This window comes from Biomphalaria glabrata, chromosome 9 (genome assembly GCF_947242115.1).
Source record: "Biomphalaria glabrata chromosome 9, xgBioGlab47.1, whole genome shotgun sequence".
Lineage (NCBI taxonomy): Eukaryota > Metazoa > Mollusca > Gastropoda > Planorbidae > Biomphalaria > Biomphalaria glabrata.
Window position 1 is genome coordinate 44,190,063 of NC_074719.1, and position 19,715 is coordinate 44,209,777.

Consider the following 19,715-nt stretch of genomic DNA (forward strand, 5'->3'; position numbering starts at 1 on the left):
GGACTCAGGCGGTGCCCCCCAAAATTTACAACTTATAGGGATTCAAACTCGAGGCTCTTGGGTTCGAAAGGAGTGCGCCCTGACATTCAGCCACATGGCATCTTGTTTTAAAAACGGTAAACACTTTTGTGTTAAACAGACAAAAGATGCACCCAGGCCAAAAGCTGGCCAGATCGACCGGCGCCTTCGACCCCCAGCAACATTCCAGTTTCCTCCACTTTGTCTCCTGAGGCCTTCGACCCCCAGCAACATTCCCAGTTTCCTACACTTTGTCTCGGCTCCTGAGGCCTTAGCACTGGCCACCCCACTCCTTGTCTTATTAGGATGACGAGCTCCCAAAATGATCCACTAGGAAATGTAAAGGAATCCCTCGCAGATACCTTGCGACCTAAAGGGCAGATGATGTATAGCGTATCAGTTTCTATGGCCCACGGACAACCTAACCAAACAAGAACCAATACAAAAAAATTACCCAATTAGTCATTTAATTATTGGTAATTATTTAGTTTGATAACGAACAAGGGATATAACTAGACAGAGTTATAAGGGCGTAGTTCTTGAGATAATTTTTGTTTTGTTTTGTTATTTTGCTTGTACTTATATTATGTTATGACAATAACTTCATCAGGTGACGGCGTAACAAGTTATTTACAATCTTCAAAAGCAAGAAATGTATTTGTGCGTGTGTGAGAGAGAGAGAGAGAGAGAGAGAGAGATGGAGGTATGTATTCAATTTGAAAACAATTTGAAAAGAAAAAAAAAAGGGGGGGGGGGGAAGGGAAAGTAGTTCACCACCAAGAGGTTGAGGGTTCAAGTGTTCAAATCCAGATCCTAATCTAATGGTGTGGATGACAATGATGAAGTGGGGAGCGCTGGACTTGGCGTGTCAATCATATCATTAAGTCGTCACACGCCTCCACCCCCTCCACCACCCTGGCTTAAAGTAAGGTAAGCTAGAAGTGGCTCAATTTAAATGTATGCATCATGGAACTCATTCACTTGAGTGGCATTTATTGTTTGGGGGGGGGGGGGGATCTTATCCTTCCTAGCTTGGACTTGACCCGCTTTTTTTTCTCATACACATCATTCATTTATTTTTAAAGATACACACACACTGTGTCATTCTTTGTACACAGACATACCTCATTTTTTTCCCATTATCTCTTCATATTTTCACACCGCACAACTCCTCTTTTTCACACACAAAAAAACACACCTTCTCTCTCTCTCGCTCTGTCTCTCATTTTCACATTACATAACACGGTAATCTCCATCTCTTTGTGTGTCAGCGAACGTCCGATATATCCCGTGCGACACCTAAATCTAGTGCATTGAACACCAAAGGTTTGGATGTTATTGCTGGCGTGAAATTTAACGCTGGTGAAGCCAAGTTTTCCGTGAGATAGTATGCGCTCATTACATAACTAATTCTCGCTCACATCTCGCACCCACCCGCGGTATTTTCTCTCAACATATAAATTGTGCATCTCAATCTCTCTTTCGTGCAGTCTCTTCATCTATACTGTTCTTCCTATCTCTAGCATCAGCTGCGTATCTTTAACCCATTTCTACATAGTACAGTTTATTAACGGCGTCGGCAACATATCAGTGTTCTAAATCACCCACGGTCGAATACAATCACCATCAACAAACGTGCGATGCTAGCAAGAAGATGTCTAGGAAATAACGCCTGGTGTTCCTTTGTTAATGTCATCAATCGTGGTAATCGCATTCCTTGTGTTTAGAAAGCCAGTAGTTAAAGTAGGTGGGAATCCAGGCGATGGAATGACTCAGTATCGAATTTAAAAGTAACACTATAACAAAAGAATTAAACGAAACGAACACAAGAAGAATACACTTATGAAACGAATCCACACACAAATGTAAAGAATCAAATTCACGCCCAACGGAGAATATATTAGACAAACCATCCCAGAACAAACAATTCAAGATTCTCCTCTAGAATAAAGAATAAAAGACTTGTTTTAAAACACAGGTACGTCATGTCCTCCTAGAGTTCTTGTTCCCGTGCTGTAGAGTGACAGGTCACACCACAGGCAGGTCAACTAAGGAGGCAAGAGGTGTTTTTTTTACCAGCTGTACCAGGAGAGATAACAGCTAATGAAATAACTCGCATATTATGTCAGTCTGAGTGAAATGCAATGGTATGTGTCAATGCTTGAAGACCTTGACACATGGTCAGGGTGAAGGCGGGCGCTAAGTCACAGTCACTGATTGTTTTAGTCATACTTGATCACGACCATTACCCCCCCCCTCCCAAGAAACGTATTATTATGGTTATTAAGTAAACATTAAGTCTATTCCCCAGGCCATAGATCAACTTAGTGAAGAATACAAACATACTAACAACTACAGCAGTGAATCCCAAAGTAGTCTATATAGACCCCCAGGGGGTCTACGAAGACTTCCAATGAGTCTACGAGTCAATAACAATTTGCGAACCACTTAACTATAGCTTCAGAAAATTGTTGCAGACCAACAGAAAGTGTAACTTGCTCTTACGAGTGACTACAAAAGGACGAGGAAGGAAACAGCTCTCGATAATCGCGGGCAGAAATGGCACAAGTGACAGCGTCATCAAAGACCGAGCTCGTCTTCATGAGTCACGTGAAGATGAGTTGCCTTAGCGCCCGCGGATGTCCAAAGAGTCAGCAGCACACACATTTTGGATTGAAAGTGAGACTGTAAATAATGACGTCTGAAGCTGGTTCTCTACATGCCGCACTGTTATGGAGCGTATGCAAGTGCTTATGATGTAACTACGGGGAAAGTATGGGTGGATGTTTTTGGTTGTGTAGGCTAACGATGAAACCTTGAGGATGTCTGGCGCTATTCGATGGAATAAAAGAGGACCGGTGTGAACGTTAACAATGAGAGACTAACGAGAGACGGTAAAGACGTGTACAATTAGAGTTATATCTTGTTAAAATTAACATTTCCCTTGTATTTCTACATACATCTCTTAGAAGTTGACGCAGTGCATTACCTAAGTTTGTTTTAAAACGATTCAAGTTTACTTCATTAAGACTTTAATGCGCCTACAATGGTTCTAGCTGTACTAGCTAGGCGGGGTGAGTGTGGTGAAATAGTTGATATTTATATTCGTGTAACGTCGTGAGAATATGTTCAAAACATTGATTTAGTGTGCTTCTGGCTAAGTCTCTTTCGTCAGTTCATCTGTCGTTCTAGTTTAACAAATTGCAAAAAAAAAAAATTTAAGTAACAATGTAGAGACTAAAGCAAGGCTTTATTATTAAGTGATTAAGTCCAACCAAATCATCAAGGTTTGCGCTAGATCTACAATCGACAAGTCACATTTGAAGTACAGTGTAGAGTGCGCCTCCTTTGATACAACTGTTGGCATCCCAATATTGTAGGATCTAAGTACAGGATGACCCAATGTCGGCGTGAACAAGATGACACGTTCTGCATGACTGATGCCCCGGTCTCTTGCTCCAGTGACTCTATTTCTCACGTGAACTTTTACGTCACGTCGTACGCACAGATGACGTCACGCCTTGCCGATGATAGATGACTTAGTCATAGTAACCCAGTCAGTCTCACGGACAGACCATGATTCACGTGACGGGTCGAACAGCACCAGGTTACATGACATCACTTCGACTGCCGCTCTGATGTTTAAATATGACTCAATACATAGACATAATCTCCTTTGCTCCCCCCCCCCTCCGACTCAGACACAAACAATTCAGTACATACCTAAGCCCCAGGTAGGGGACAAAGTGGGGAGATGATTTAGCAAACAGCTAGGTAAATAGTAAATCATTTAGTATTGTTCTCAAATTTCACACCTTGCATGAACAGCTAGATCTATATGAAAAGAACTAGCTTTTGTTTGTACATTGTGAGAATGTCATTTTTAAACGCCAAAGCCTTGGGTTTGAAATATTTAGGAGCTTAAATACACACATTCACGACCTTACATAGACACATTCACGACCTTACATAGACACATTCGCGATCTTACATACACACATCCGCGATCTTATATACACGCATTCGGAATCTTACATACACGTATTCGGAATCTTACATACACGTATTCGGAATCTTACATACACGCATTTACTATCTTACATACACACATCCGGGATCTTACATACATTCACGAACTTACGTACACACATTTAGCAGTACACATTTAAGTGTACTAAACCTATATACCTTCCTTACAACCACATAGTAGAAGTGTTCTAGGCAAAGAGTTCAAAGTAAGTCCTCAAATCAAGTATGGAAATAGGGTGGGGGGGGGGGGGTGAAGGGTATGTTTATAAACATTAAGTAAAACCGCACAAATTGAGTCGCGGCCCGACTGTTTGGTTACGATGAAGAAAAAGGTATTTAATACCAGATACATATGTATACTGCCCTACGCCAGACAAAGAAAAGTTCCTGACTAAGAGAGCGCCTAACTAGACGGAAAGTGGGCAGGCACAGAAACAGAAACAGGGGCAACTGAAACGTATTGCATCTCACACACACACACACACACACACACACACACACACACAAGCACGTTGTATAGATCACCTTCAGCCTGAAGGCAAGTGAACATGAATCTCACTCACGATTGTGTTGTCCTAACCTTTGTGCTTACACAATGTGGGAAGGTTTAAACCCCCCCCCAATCACAATCTTCTACGCCCACTGCAACCCCAGGCCTTGCAGACTGACAGTCTACTTATAATTTAAAGATACCCACCCACCCCATAACAAAAAAAAAAATAAAAAAATTTCAGAGTAGATTGCACAATTCTATCTTACACAATCGCGAGCTTCATTTCTGTTTCATGTGTCCAACAATTCGAATAAAACCCCCAGCCTCCAGTTTTATTTTCCATAACTCAAAATTGTATGTCGATGTCAGAACACTGACAAAACCAATGGACCAGAGACCTAACTTTCAATTTGCGACAATGAAAACCACCTTGCCTCAGGCCTCTTCGAACAAAAACTAATTTGAACGTGTTCATCTTAACGCTTTCAAGTCTAGATGAGTTTAATCCCAAGATAAATCTAGAACATAAGCTTCATTAAGGACACGTTGCGAAGTTCAAAAGACGGATTTGCCATCAATGCTATGCCGCGAGATCGTTATCACAAAGACAAGCCAACTATCACACAGATTCATGGACTACATAATATGTCTAAGTCTCAAAATATCGTTAAGTCTAAATATACAAACGCTTTGGGAAACCTGGGGAAAAAAAGGGGGGGGGGGTCGGATACCAGCCAACAACAATACAAAAAAAAAGTAAAATTAAAATAGTTATAAGAAAAAATTGAGTTTAGTCTATCATATAGTGTGAAATTACCAGGACGCTAGTTTCCTAGTGAATGCTAAGCCTAGATTAAATCATAACACAATCACATCAAGGGAACAAAAGTTTAAAATTAAACACTATTTAGTCGGGCTTTTTACTGCCTTTTTTAAAATTCAAGTGTACAGACAGTCCTGAAGAATTTAAAAGAGTACATTTAAAAGAGTATATTGTTTCTTTAACCACTGCTGGCAAGCCTAGGGAACGGTGGTGGCAGTACAATGCCTACTGAGTACATTATGCGTGGTAATGAAGAGAAACACCAGCGCTGACTGAACATTAAGGAGTTAAAACAAATGATAGACCATTCCCCAACATAGAATGCAAGGAGACTGGGGAAAAGACCCTGATAGCAAATGTGGCGCTGCACTCAAGTGCCCTATCACTCGTAGCAATGTGCCCACATATTGTAAAGATGTTTTATTATTCACACACTGTTTTGCATGTTAGTTCAAAGAGGATCAAAAATATCAAAGTTCCGAAGGACGGGGATTTTAACATTCCTGAGCTAACCCAAAAAGAAACGGGCATCTGTCCGGAAAGTAAAATTGGTAAGTCTCCACATCGTAATCAAAACTACTGACCACAACAGATTCCTGGTGTGAATTTGACCCGCCATATAAAGTCATTCGGCCTACTTTCAAGAGTGCGACCAACACAAATATATGGCCTTCTAGTAGTCACATGATCGCTGTTACCGCGGAGATAACTGTATCCTTGCTGGGAAATAAATGCCTTTAATGTCGCCTCGAGGCTATGGCCAAGCGTTTTCAAAGCGTAAGGAGACGTTATCTATACAACCAGACCAATTCAAGGTCCATAATAGAGGATAGTTTAGACCAGTGATTCCCAAAGTGGTCTATATAGACCCCCAGGGGTCTACGAGGACTTCCAGGGGGTCTACGGAAGTGAAAAAATAAATTGGGGGTCTATGACCTGTAAATGGGGGTCTACGATAGTGGATCTCATTTAAGCATGTCGAGACTTTAAATTTCATTTCCCATTAATGGTTTGTGCCTTAGTTAATCATTTGAATTGCAGCTATGTTAGTCGAATGATTTTATTTTGAAGTTTTAACATCTTTTTTTAACTAGCTTAATTTTGTCTATATGAAAGTAATATTGTACATGACCGAGTCTAAAAAGAACTGTAGAAAGTGCAGTGTTGGTTATTAGAAATTTGGATTTATTTCGTCCTTGTGAAACAAGCAAATGCATTTGTGCTTTTTATACAATAAAGTTTAAAGTTATGTCGCTATGAAACCATTGAATCTGGAACATCATTTGAGACAACGCCAACATGATAAAATAGATTCAGATTTGAAATACTTTGGATCACTTCAAGTTCAGAATAGACCCAGAGTAGAAAGTTTGATTAAACACCACAAAAGAGAAGAAGTTTGTGGGCATTTTAAAATATTTTACTTTATCAAACTCTAGAAAACTGCACACTGTAGGAAAAAAAAAAAAAAAAGACTTTGCCAGCTATTGGCGAGGTTTTACAACCTGTTTTACACAACCCTATATCTGATATCATGAAAAATATTCCTTTAAGCAACAATACAGTTCAAAGGTGTAATGGTAAGATGAGTTAGGACACTGAAAGGTTCTGATGTAATTACTTGCAAATGACTTACTTCTAAAAAAAAAAAAAAAAAGTTGGACTAGTTAACCTTGCCCGATTTTATATTTTATTTTTATACTATCAAATTTTTCGTTTTTATGAATCAAGAATAAAAAAAAAACTACTTTTTGATCAATGGCTCCTTCACACTGAAGTTTGATATTTGTCGAAAGGCTTAAATAGTGTGACAATATTTTGTCTGAGTCCTTGGGTGCTAAAGATCCAATTTTAAAACCAAAAAAATAAGCGGGAAGCTGACATAGTCTATTTAACAGACTTCATAAATTTAATGTGGATAATTTGCTGCGACAAGGTGATAACCTAAATTTTGTCAAAGCGAAATCATAATCTCAGTGTTTCTTGTGAGGATTAAATGAATGTAGCATGCATTGGAGAGGATGAATAATGTTATTTTCCAAATTGAACTTAGTCAAACATTATCTAGTCGAGAAGATATAATGTTAAACCTTAATTGAAGCTCAATATGGAAATTTTATTATCAAACTTTTCAACCAATAGGGCTTTTTTTTTGTATATATATGGCCTAGAATCTGTGAGAAAAACAAATTTGAAGTTAATGAATTTCCTAAAAAAAATCAGGGGGTCTACCGAAAACTGGAAAACATGGCAAGGGGTCTATGAGACAAAAAAGTTTGGGAACCACTGGTTTAGACCAATTAAACTAACACGTTAAGCCGGTGGTCAAGACACTTGAACTCCACCGGAAGATCATGCTGACCTGCAGGCCACCATTATGAAAGCTACACAGTCCCAATTCCGGACTAGCGTCTGTGTTGACAATGACCAAACTATTCTAACGGGGAGAGAGAACACACACAAAAAAAAAAAAACACCTGAATACCAGGCCTAATCAATAGTGTTGTCTGGACCAGTTACAGGTCACCGGCCCCAAGAACCCAATGAAAACAAAGTACCACGACCGAACTGAAGAGCTCCGAAACTCGTAAATAAAACAAGAAAAGATAACTCGATCATATTATCCAACCTTCAGAGAATTGAATTCATGGTAATAATCTGTGGTTCTTGCGTAAATGCATAAAAAAAAAAAAAAACAAGATACAGGTGATGCTCCATAACTTTGTTATCTTCGTTAGGGTCGTTGGCATTCTTCCTTCAGTTTGACGAGCAAGAAGCAGACAAATCTTAAAGACTCAACATTCCAACGACGTCAAGATACACTGGTATTGCACACAACTGCACTTTTAGTTTATAGCAAAGGAGATAGTGCTGTATATATATATATATATATATATATATTATCAGGGCCGGCCCAAACAATTGCGACCCCCATGCGAAACGGATTGCGCTGGGCTCAGTCCGGGTAGGGATGAGCGTAATGTTAAAATTGTAATTTTTTTTATTAGAAAATACATTCGTCTTTCCAATAAATTAGTAAAATGAAAGATAACAATGCCGGGTATTTTTTTAAATCGCGCGAAGGATTTGCACCCTACAATGATAGTTTTGTCTATTTTTCAGATTTGTATAAATTTTAGGGAGACTTTAATAATTTCAGATTTCCAGGACTTTTTGATATATTTTGCAATTACTTGAGAAAATCAGGAGGCCGCGGAAACCCTGTTATTATATATGTTATAATGGTTTAATTTAATAATTTACACCTACAATTAGCGCGGGTCCCATGAAAGTGCGGGGCCCACTGCGACCGCATAGGTTGCAGTGGCCTAAGTCCGGCCCTGTATATTATGTTATATTGTATAATTTGCTACACGCTATAGACCACAAGGATCGCGAAATAAACAATACACCCAACAGAGAATGAGACTTTGGCAGACAAATATAAGCTTCACATTTTTGAGTGTCCTTCCATATAAAGATTAATACAACAAAAATCCACGCATGCCCACGAGGTGTCCATCTAATCTACTATCACATGTATCAGTTGTAGATAAATAACGCATTCATTTCTTTGTTTATCTTGAGAGTGATTTCCTCCTGTTTCCGATTTATGACAACACACGATTTGGTCAAAGTTTTAACTACAAGGAGACAAGAATAATTAATTAGTGTACTTTTACATTCTGCTTCCAACACTCTTAAAAACACAATAACTTGTATATATCCAAAACGGCCTTCACAAAACAACATAACACCAAACTATTTAAACAATAATCATGAAAAACTATTTTCTTACACAACTATTTTTTTTTTAAATAGTATCCAAGTTCCACAAGAAGCAACACAGCGTAAATATAAAACCAGTTTTTTTTCCCCACTAAGTGTGAGGTTTGAAAGTGAGCCCTAGGTTAAAGTTTACATTCTCCCGTCAGCGCCATCTGTTGAGCGTGTGTGATAGATGTATGAGGGAGTCCCAGAGAATTTATCACCCCCGCCCATTTGACACATGCATTGCAGGAACAATAGTCACACGTGAGATTGGGAGGTGGGCGCCCCACCCCGAGCATCGACAAATCCTAATTCGTATTACTTTTTGTCTATTTCAATTGGACGAGTTTAAAACTCAAAACACTGAAGATCTACCAGCCCACTGATATTCCCATTAAATGCTGTCTCAGGCTTTCTAAAAGTTCAGCCACGATGTCTCAGAGTGCACATTACAGATGTCCCAGTGTGCACATTAAATGGACAAAAAAGTTATCTTGTTATTTAAGAGTAAGCCAGAAGATGTTCTTGTTAGGCCAATGCATACTAACGATGCTAACTGCTTCTAAGCTTGAAAGTGTAAGTAGAGAGTCTTTAGATATCACGTTAGAGGCGAAGTCTTAAATAGTTCCAAAAAAAAACATTAAGGAAAAGGTCGGAATACAAGCTACCGAGATCATTTGGTGCAGCGCTCCTTTGGGGCCAGCTGCCAACATTATGAGACGCTGTTGCTTTTAGCTCTGAATTGAAGGCATCGTTAAACAGACATCTTTAGAGAGCTTTCTTTAGACTGCGTGCTCGACAACGTTAAAAACATATATATGAAATAATGTCTAGTATAAACCTTCACCCCAAAGATACACGTGTCTTTATAACTAAACTCTAACAATGGTCAGTGCTAGACTAGAGTGTATCACAGTGTTTCCCAAAACTGTGTTCCGCGGATCCCTAGTGTTCAACGAGACCTGAATAGGTGTCCCACGAACTACTGGAATAAGTAGGTAACTAGTAGGCCAACACGTGAATTAATCTCTTTAAAAAAAAAATAAGCAAAGTGTTCCGCTAAATACTCTGAATGTGCGAAGTGTTCCGTTAAGGAAATGTTTGAGAAACACTGGCGTATCAAATTAGTTTTTTCCCAAGCTCCGACACTGACTCTAACGCAGGCCCGTGGTGTTTATTTTTAGGAAAGTAACATAGCTCGACTAGCGTCAACTCTACACCAAGTTAAGACAAGGGTACCGTTTACATCGGCCTCCAGCACGCTCGAGTACTTACGACCTAAGTTTCAAAATCAAAGACTTCAACTTCTTGGACATCAGTTTCGAAATTTCATTGCGGTGTAGAAGTAAGCGTGACCTTGGCACCTAACGCGATTTTTTATATTTATGCTTTTTACATTTCAAACAAGTTTCCTTTAGGGTTTAGTCGTAACTTCTCCATTGATTAGATCAGACAGTTTTGTGGACGGAATATAATTCGTGCCAGCTTTAAAAAATGACGTGGCAAGAGTTGAGCGGCAGTACTGCAGAGCTTATTGACACGCTCAACTCTAGACGAACTGAAGATGGCCAAGCTACTTGAGCTGGAAACAAGCACAACGCGAAGCTCATTGCCCAGAGTTCAATAGGAAGGGGGGACACACTGAACATACAGAGCAGTGACGGATTTCCACCCTACAGGGTTTAGTCGTAACTTCTCCATTGATTAGATCAGACAGTTTTGTGGACGGAATATAATTCGTGCCAGCTTTAAAAAATGACGTGGCAAGAGTTGAGCGGCAGTACTGCAGAGCTTATTGACACGCTCAACTCTAGACGAACTGAAGATGGCCAAGCTACTTGAGCTGGAAACAAGCACAACGCGAAGCTCATTGCCCAGAGTTCACTAGGAAGGGGGGGCCACACTGAACATACAGAGCAGTGACGGATTTCCACCCTAGAAGTATTCAACAGTAACGAGCATATGGATCTCTGACTTCTAAGTATAAGAGTTTAACCTGAACACAGCCCCCTCTGGTCAATCATATTCAAGTGTGGTGGCACTTGCTATCCTGGCGGAAGCAATTACAAGATTAGATAAATGCAATTTGTATGTCGACTAACTGTTATTATTTTAGTGCACAGTTGGAAACAAAAAGTTTTAGTTACATCTCTTTCTTCTAAAAGAAAAACATGTTTAATATATTTAATATTATATATATATATATATAAAAGAAAACTCTAACCTATATATTTTCGATAATCTTATTTTGAAACTTAATCTGTTAACAAGCAAAATATAAAAAAAAAACTCTTTAAAAAAAAAAAGGTTATCTAAAGGGAAAGAACTCCGCCTTTGAAACTTTATCAATACTGGTACCAAGTTATTTCCCTCATTCGATATCAAACCAAATAGAGAATGAGGGAAATAACCAATAATTAATTGACTAATAGTTTTTTTTATGGATTCGTGTTTTGTTAGGTACAATAAATACTTGTTTAAAGTATCAAATTGATCGGAGAATTCGCGAGGGAGAAGTAGCGTTAAAATGGGTTGTTTTTTGTTGTTGTTGTTTTTGAGTGGACTAAACCCAACACATTTAGCCATGTGTGTGAAAACTGAAGGATAGGTTTCCTTTGTTTGTATCAAACAAAATAATGTAAACACAAGAAACTAATTAATTAAATAACAGTTTAGTAACGTTTTTTTTTTGTCCTGTCAATATTCTAGCTATTAAGTACTCTTGCAAAGTCAACACTTTTAGAATTTTGTAGATTTCACCTTACCAACCCAGCCCCTCCCCTGTGTGATGTCCCTTCAGACTTGGTCTTACCATCGTTGTTTATTTTTTGTTTGTTTGTCTATGGTCTATTGTTAGTCTTAACTTTTCCATTCATCCAATCCACTTTTCTTCCCTTTTACAATGAGTTGTGTGTGTGTTGGGATAAAAAGTATTATTTTAGGGTTAAGGTTTTGCTTTCAAAAGACAAGACACGATTGACCTCAGCCGAACCCAAACAAACCTACCACGCCTATACCTCAGATATCGAACAGCCCAGTGTAGACAAGAAAGGTGATCAGAGTGACCAACAGATTACTACCACTGTGACACGTCGTATCCAATGTGATAACAGTACTGTGACCGCCCTTATTGACACACCACCCACTGAGACTATATAGGCATAGTTTATCTTTTTTTTTTTAAATTTCGTTTCCAATGACTAACTGTTACTAACTAAATCTCTATTTATAGCGCCCAAACCTCAGCGGAGAAAAAAAAAGGACCAAATAAAAAAAAAGGGGGGGGGGTTCGCGAAGAACAAAAAAAAAGTATTAACCTAAGTAAAATTCCCCTTTCAGACCTTTTGGTCTATAGGCCAAATGATGTAAAGGCCATCTGTTTCTGTGGCCTACGGTTAACAAGGGTGTCATGTGGCCAGCATAACGACCAACCGCCTTTACTTTTCCCCAACTAATGTCAGGTACCCTATTAAAGCTGGGTGGACTCAGAGGCGCCCGAATATCCCGAAATTAAAAATCCCAGTCTTCACCAGGATTTGAACCCAGGATCCCGGTTCGGAAGCCAAGCGCTTTACCCCTCAGCCACCGAGCCTCCTATAACCTAAGTGGTTTAATTCTATTACATTCAAAATTTGAATAATAAATGGAGAAGTATTTTTAGTGTTTTAAAGACAGGATTTAGTCTTCCCACGACGCTCATATAAAGATGTCCTGCATCTGCAGGCAATTAGCCATTACAGACCATAGAGAGCAATCAATCGGCGATTCTCATTAGCTCATGGCAATGGTGTCGAGATGGTGTCGAGATGGTGTTCCCAAGATAACATCCGGCCTAGATAAAAGCTGTGTAAAAAAAAAATAGAAAGCTTGGAAACACAATGATGCACTTATTGTCAAAACAACAGTAAGACTTTGCAGGACTAGCTTGAACCTACCATCGACACCGTAACCTTCGATAGGTCACTGGGGTCAAGGCTACGCGCGGTATTTCGAATCATGGCTATTATTGTATCGGCTGCCCGCTACTCTTTGTTTAGCGGACGTACAAAAAATGTGTGGATACAGTGATACAAGTCTGGAGAGGGTCACGGTCACATTCGTGCCGCACCAGCCCAAAGTGGTTGTCGCCCCCCGTCCCGCTGACCCAAGAGATCGCCCCCAAACTACGCCGAGGCTTTCACCCTCCCCCCCCCTCTAGGACGAGGCGAGACCAACGACATGGCAAACAGTGTAAGTAAACTTGAACTCCAGCGTCCGGGACAGCGTGGGCGGGGGGAGATAACTACGAGAACACAAGACAACTCGTCATTAGTACTTCCTGACCAAACAACCAAGTTACCGCTACTTCGACCAGTTAGTGACTTGACTCAAGTTCTAATGTATCGCTGAGACGTGCCGCTGCTCTCGAATCGCACCTTCTAATGCATGAAACCCCGACTTTATAAGACAGATTTTTTTGTTTCATCTGGATTTAGAAGATTAGGTGACAGCCAAAGCCTAGTTCAAAATACTTACAATTAGTTGACAAAGGTCATGGACATAAATATATTAGCTAGCAGTGCCTAGCCGATTAAAAAACAAAGTGTCTGTGGTTTTGTTTTTCTCAATTTTCATTTGAAAATACGCAAGATAAATTAGCATTTTAAAAAATGCCAAGTTTATGAGGATTTTGATAGTTCTACTACAAGAAGTTACATTTTTTTTTTAAATATCTTCGTCTTTCTTGCAAGGTAAACAGCTGCATAAATCATAATTACGTATCATAGCTGTTTCTATTGTACGCAAACTACGTTTGATGAGGACACAAATAAAACTGCAGCATGATAATGAACCGACGTCTCACGGATAAAGAGTGAACCACATTCACTCGAGACCAATCGTTATAACGGCCTAAACACGTCACAGGTATGTATGGCGTGTCGATGAGCTATTGGTCTAAACTGCCCACACGTCGTGACGTTGCAGTTCAGGGTTGAGGCCTTCTATAACGCATGGTCTCGATTTACTTGGCCATTCGACCAACAACTTGCGTGACACGGTTCAAATCTTTCTCTTTAGAACCCCCGGGTCCGTCCTAATGAAACATGGTTGTGTCAAAGAATACAAATATACAGAAGAAGAAAAAAACGCGTGAATAGTCAATAAGATAGGTCTAACTACTATGTAGGTCTCCGTATTTGGGTTATAGAACAACTAAATCATGCATGAAAAAAAAATTATACTACTGAGTAATTAACTCTTTCTCTCCGTAATTATTTTTACACGTTTCAAAGGAATTCTTCATTTTGCTCATTACTATTTCACTCCCCTGTTATATTTAAGCTTCAATAGCTTTGTTGTTTGTGATCAGAAAATGTTGTATTGGGTATAGAATTAAAGGGAAATGCATGCTCTTTTTTACACAACACAAAGTCAAGTTTATAAAATTAAGCATTAATTTATTTTAATGAGGTCAAAAACCAACGATGGTATCGTCGATCAGGAGAGAAAGAGTTAATGTGTGTGTGAACAGCAAAAGATTGTGCGTATGTGTGTATATATATATATAAGGGGGGGGGGGGAGTGCATTAAACGCCTCCCTACATATCCCAGTGTACGGCTATCTACAGTACGTGACCAGAGAAGCCGTTACGTTGACATCAGGTGATGATTCAAAGTGTCAACATTAAATAATAAATACAAACAACAGACGCGAGCCGAATGTTGCCAAGAGATGAACACCGCACGCTGCCCCCCCCCCCCTCCCTTCCGCCCCATTTGAAAACAAACCAAAGCTAATAATTCAGATCTACAAAAGGGAGACAACGCTCACAGAAAAAAAAGGGCGTGTCCCGAGGCACACAACTCTTGCCAGCGTAGATTGCACAACAAAACATCAATGTGTCCAACACACTCACGTTGTATCAGGGTGGTGCCCCCCTTCCAGACTCTTGTCATTATAAATACACACGGGAGAGGGGGAGAGAGAGAGAAAACAATAGACAGGCTTCTAGAGGGTGTCGCATTACGAGGAACCAGGAATAACGTGGGAGAATGGAGAGCCAGGGGCCACAGGAAGGCCAAACTGAACGCGAAGAAGATACTGACCTCCTTGTCAATGCATGTTAGTCTACACACACAATTCCAGGGTAGGCAGGAGTGTGTGAATAGTAGAGTTAAATAAGGACAAGTGCACAGGAGGGTTTGTAAGGTTAAAAATTGAATAGATATATTTTAACAATAAGAGAAACTAAAGTCTACGAGGGTGTCACGTGGCCAGCACGACAACCAATCAGCTACATATTCGTCTCTCAACTTTTTTTGTTAAATCAAATGAAGAGAAAAAAAAGCTTAACATTTTAGACTTTTGTGGGCTGTGGAGGAGCGGAGGTTTCCATGCTGCCTTTAGGCACTCCGAAAATTAAGCAAACACAACTCAGCTTTAAACTCAAGGATGCTGATACGCAGCCAAACTGCTTATGCCACACACCCCACATGTTATTTCAGCAATATTTGTTAATAACTTTGTCCTCGACAGACTAAAAACAACAAGAATACAAACTCTACTACACTTTCTATCAAAACAGTAGCACAAAACTTGGAATTATCTAAAATATAAAACTCGTCAGTATGTTTCTCTCCATTTCAAGGAAACCCCTCATTGAGTTATCAAGTGCTTATCTTGAACAGGGATGTGCCTACAAGGACAACATGTGTTATGAAAAGGACTAGTTCTACTGACACAATGCACACACACAGAAGTGAAAGTCAAAACTCTAGGGATAAGTAGATCATTACCTACAACATCTAACCTTTGACATTTTAAAGCTTTTAAAATAGTTTTTAACCTTGATCCTAAAAGCAGCACAAACCGGTCAATCTTATATAGGCCAAGAAAACTAACATTGCTAGAATGGGAAATATAGACTGGGAGGGGCATTACCAGATTTGTGCTCTTTTTAATTTGAAATAATAATCTTTCAGCTCTATCTTCACACATCCTTGAACCCTTAAAAAAACTCCTGGAAAAATGAATGTTCCTGAAAATCAAACTGATCGACACACCATGACATAATAAGGGCTTGGGGCTTACACTCAATAAATTGCAACAGGAACTGGATGCTATATATGTATGGTGTTAAGTGTATGTGATGATTAGAGCATTATTAAATCTCTATTTGTAACTTTCAATCATGTATTCATCATGTCAACACATTTGTAATATTAGCGTGATAAATGTAAGATATCAAATGCAATGATGAGTTAAATGTGTTGTTGCATATTGAAGATTGAAATGGAAAACACAGCAGCTATTAATAAAGAAAAATTTAACAATGTGTGGAATGAAATGATGTATAAAATACCATGATGTACCGGTTAACAAATTAATGACCCAATCAAGAAAGCTAACCAATAAAATAACTCATACTACCGCATACTCAAGATTCAAGACAGGACTCAGTGACAGGGGCAAGACAGGTTGATTGAGTGCAAAGTGAAAGCAGCATTAAGATGTTTTGTTGTTTCTCTGAGAGACAGTCTCTTTTCCTCCATCCTTTTTGTGTCCACTCTTAAATCCTTGTTACAGGCTTGTAGTATTTAGATTGACCAGGTCTATTTGTTGGGGACTAATAGATCTAAAGTCAAGTCTTTATATATAACATATATAGTTGTAGTATAAAACTCAAACTGTCGACTTGTAGATAAATTTGATATATAATCTATATTTTTATACATAAAATATCAAGATAACTTATTAGGACTTAGACAAAGATCTAAAATCTAGCCTCTAGATTTACTTAGAGACTTAGTTTAACTTAATTTAACTTAACTTAGATTACTTTCTAGAGATACACTGATATACTCTAATTCTCTATAGTATACTATTTTACTTTGATTCTAAAGATGAGCCAATCGTAGTATTACCATTTATGAGGGAGTAGATCTAGATATCTAGATTCTAAAAGTATTTACTATTATCTTATTATTAGACTAATAGATCTAGTTCTCGTCTAGTTATGCAAGTATTATTAGGGACAGGGATGATGTGCACTCAGTCAGCAGTGTTTCACTTATCAACATTTATATTGATGATATGTGGATCTAGTAATTCTAATAAATCTAGAATCTAGACCACTGAGACAAGTCAGGCTAAGTGTCTCAGTATACTCAGTACTAGAATCTAGATTTAGACTCTCTTCTCTTGTCTAGTAACTATGTTACATGTATGTTTAAAAATTTTAACTAAGTTAAGTATACATTTATAATTCACTCATATCTAAATTTAGATCTAGAATCTATAGTATATAGATCTAGATTAAGTCTAGATCTAGAATCTAGTTAATTTTAAGTAAATTCTTGAGACTAGATCATATCTAGATTCTAGACATAGTCTATCTACTAGAGTAGTTTAGGCTATTCGAACACCTACCTAGGCCAAAATTTCAAAGTTTGACTTTGACAGCGCATTATTTGATTATGGTTTGACATAGAAAAGAAAATGAAGTATCAAAATCTTCATTAGTTTAAGGAGAATAAGGATGACTACTTATATTTGCACCCCTAACCTATATTTGTTATTATATTCAAGGTCAAAGAGGCCATGTGTTTTCATTTAATTCAAACAAATTTGACACACACGTTTGATTCCAAACACCACAATTTATTTCAAACAGTCTCTATATTTTGACATCAACAAACTCAGATTTTAATTCTATATTAATATTAACTAAGATCCCCAGGCATAGCCCCTCACATGAAATCAATAAGATGTTTTCAAATTATGCATAAATATGAACACAAAAAAATAAAAATATGAACACACTTATTCTACCAAAATTAGTTTACTGGGATAGTGACTTCTACACCGACTTTAAGATTTATTATATGTTTGCATAATTAGATGTGTGTTGAATGTTTGTGTTTTTTGTTTATTCATTTAATAAATTTCAAATACAGTTGATCTTTTGTAGAACTGTACAGGCTAGGATGGCCATTCTTGACTAAATAGCTGAATCCTCTAAATTCTCTCTATATAAATCTAGATCTATCTAGTAGGTCTAGATCTAGGCATTTAACCTCATTCAATGTATCAAGCTCACTCCAAACATTTGCCCATTTATTCTCTATAAAAAAAATAACAACAAAAAAAAAACAAATATAATATAAGATCATTAACATTGATGTCCAAAACTGACTGTTTGAAATAAATTTTGGTAAGAAAATCGTAACTTAATACAAACACTGAAACACCCTATTAATTTTTTTTTGTATGGAATCAAACAACTTGGATTATGAATCAAATAAATCAGCTCCAAAAATAGAATAAATATTGCCAGGCTCATTAGCATAGACTTCTAGTAGCCAACCAAAAAATATTGTCTTAAGTTTTAACCCTAGGAGGAGGTAAAGTCATCCTGGTAACATAGGAAAAAACATCCTGACTTAGAAATTTGAAATTCTTTTTTCTTACATAAAAAGACAGCTAAATGGAAGGAAATTGGGTCAGAATCATTGGAAAATGGACAAGCACATTTGGTCATTATACACTTTATACAGCATGCTAGTTTCATATTAAATATCAAAATAAAGATGTAACGGCCACAAAAACAGCGAGTGTTCGAATTCATGTAATGTCCAGAATAAATAAACTACTCTAGAATACTCTAGATTCTAGATCTAGAATAATCTAGATATTAAGATATCTTAGAACAGCTACTCGTTTATCATTATGATTATCATTACTGAGCTAGATTATTCTAGATCTAGCCTAGATATCTAGATCTAACTAATCTAACCAAGCTAACTCTTACTTATAGTCTTACTTAACTAGAGAGCAATTAGACCTAGAATCTAATACTTTTAACTTAGTTACTTAGTTGACAAGACTCTTAGTCGTCTTAGACTTAGTACTTACTACTTAGTGACTCTAGTCACTCTAGACTACTCTAGTCTAGAGTCTAGTGACTCTTTAAGTAATTTATTAATTTAACTAGATTCTAGTTTAACTCTTAGACTGGTCACTCACTCACACTCAGTCACACTGGTCTAGAATTCATATTAGTTATTAGTGTAGAGACTAGATAATTAGATAGATCTAACTATTAACTATATTATATTATTTATAATATAGAGTAATAGAGTCTAGATGTAGATAAGATATACTAGAGGCCTTAATACATATATAATATAGATTGAATTGATACTGAATCAGAATTTATTATCATTATTATATAAAATGTGAATGAGAATGTGTCATTGTGATCAGATTGTGTGTTGAATGTAGATCTAGATTCTGACTATAGTATATGTGTGTTCTTACCTGACTGTATGAGTTGCTTTCAGACGCCATTTTGATTGATATTTCCAACTCTGGCTCTTCCTACGTGAGGCACTAGGCCCGACGACCCTTTTCACAGAATTATTCTTTACTTTCGAAGTACGAATTATCCAAAATAGTTACACTTCAAGTGCCAGAATAACTAACATTATGAATTCGAAAGTTTTATTTATCGAAGGTCCCAGTGAGGGCTGACATTTATCTAGTCACGTGAACTTTTTAACCAATCACATTAATCCTTTTAAAATTGCTTAGGCTAGGCC

General features: G+C 37.9%; 2 protein-coding genes across 4 annotated transcripts in view; both read right to left on the reverse strand.

Annotated features, from left to right (window-relative positions):
* The window catches only part of LOC106071500 (serine/threonine-protein kinase N2-like), a 64,004-nt gene extending 44,324 nt beyond the window's left edge, over nucleotides 1–19,680 (reverse strand). For 2 of the 3 annotated variants that reach the window (XM_056040091.1, XM_056040088.1), the window contains exon 1: nucleotides 19,435–19,680. In XM_056040091.1, coding sequence (XP_055896066.1) covers nucleotides 19,435–19,464 — 30 coding nt within the window. In that variant the 5' untranslated portion in view covers nucleotides 19,465–19,680. The remainder of the gene's footprint in view (nucleotides 1–19,434) is intronic. The other variant, XM_056040094.1, reaches the window with a different exon arrangement.
* LOC129928052 (uncharacterized) overlaps nucleotides 1–19,715 on the reverse strand; it is a 235,825-nt gene that overhangs the window by 70,100 nt on the left and 146,010 nt on the right. The window lies entirely within an intron of this gene.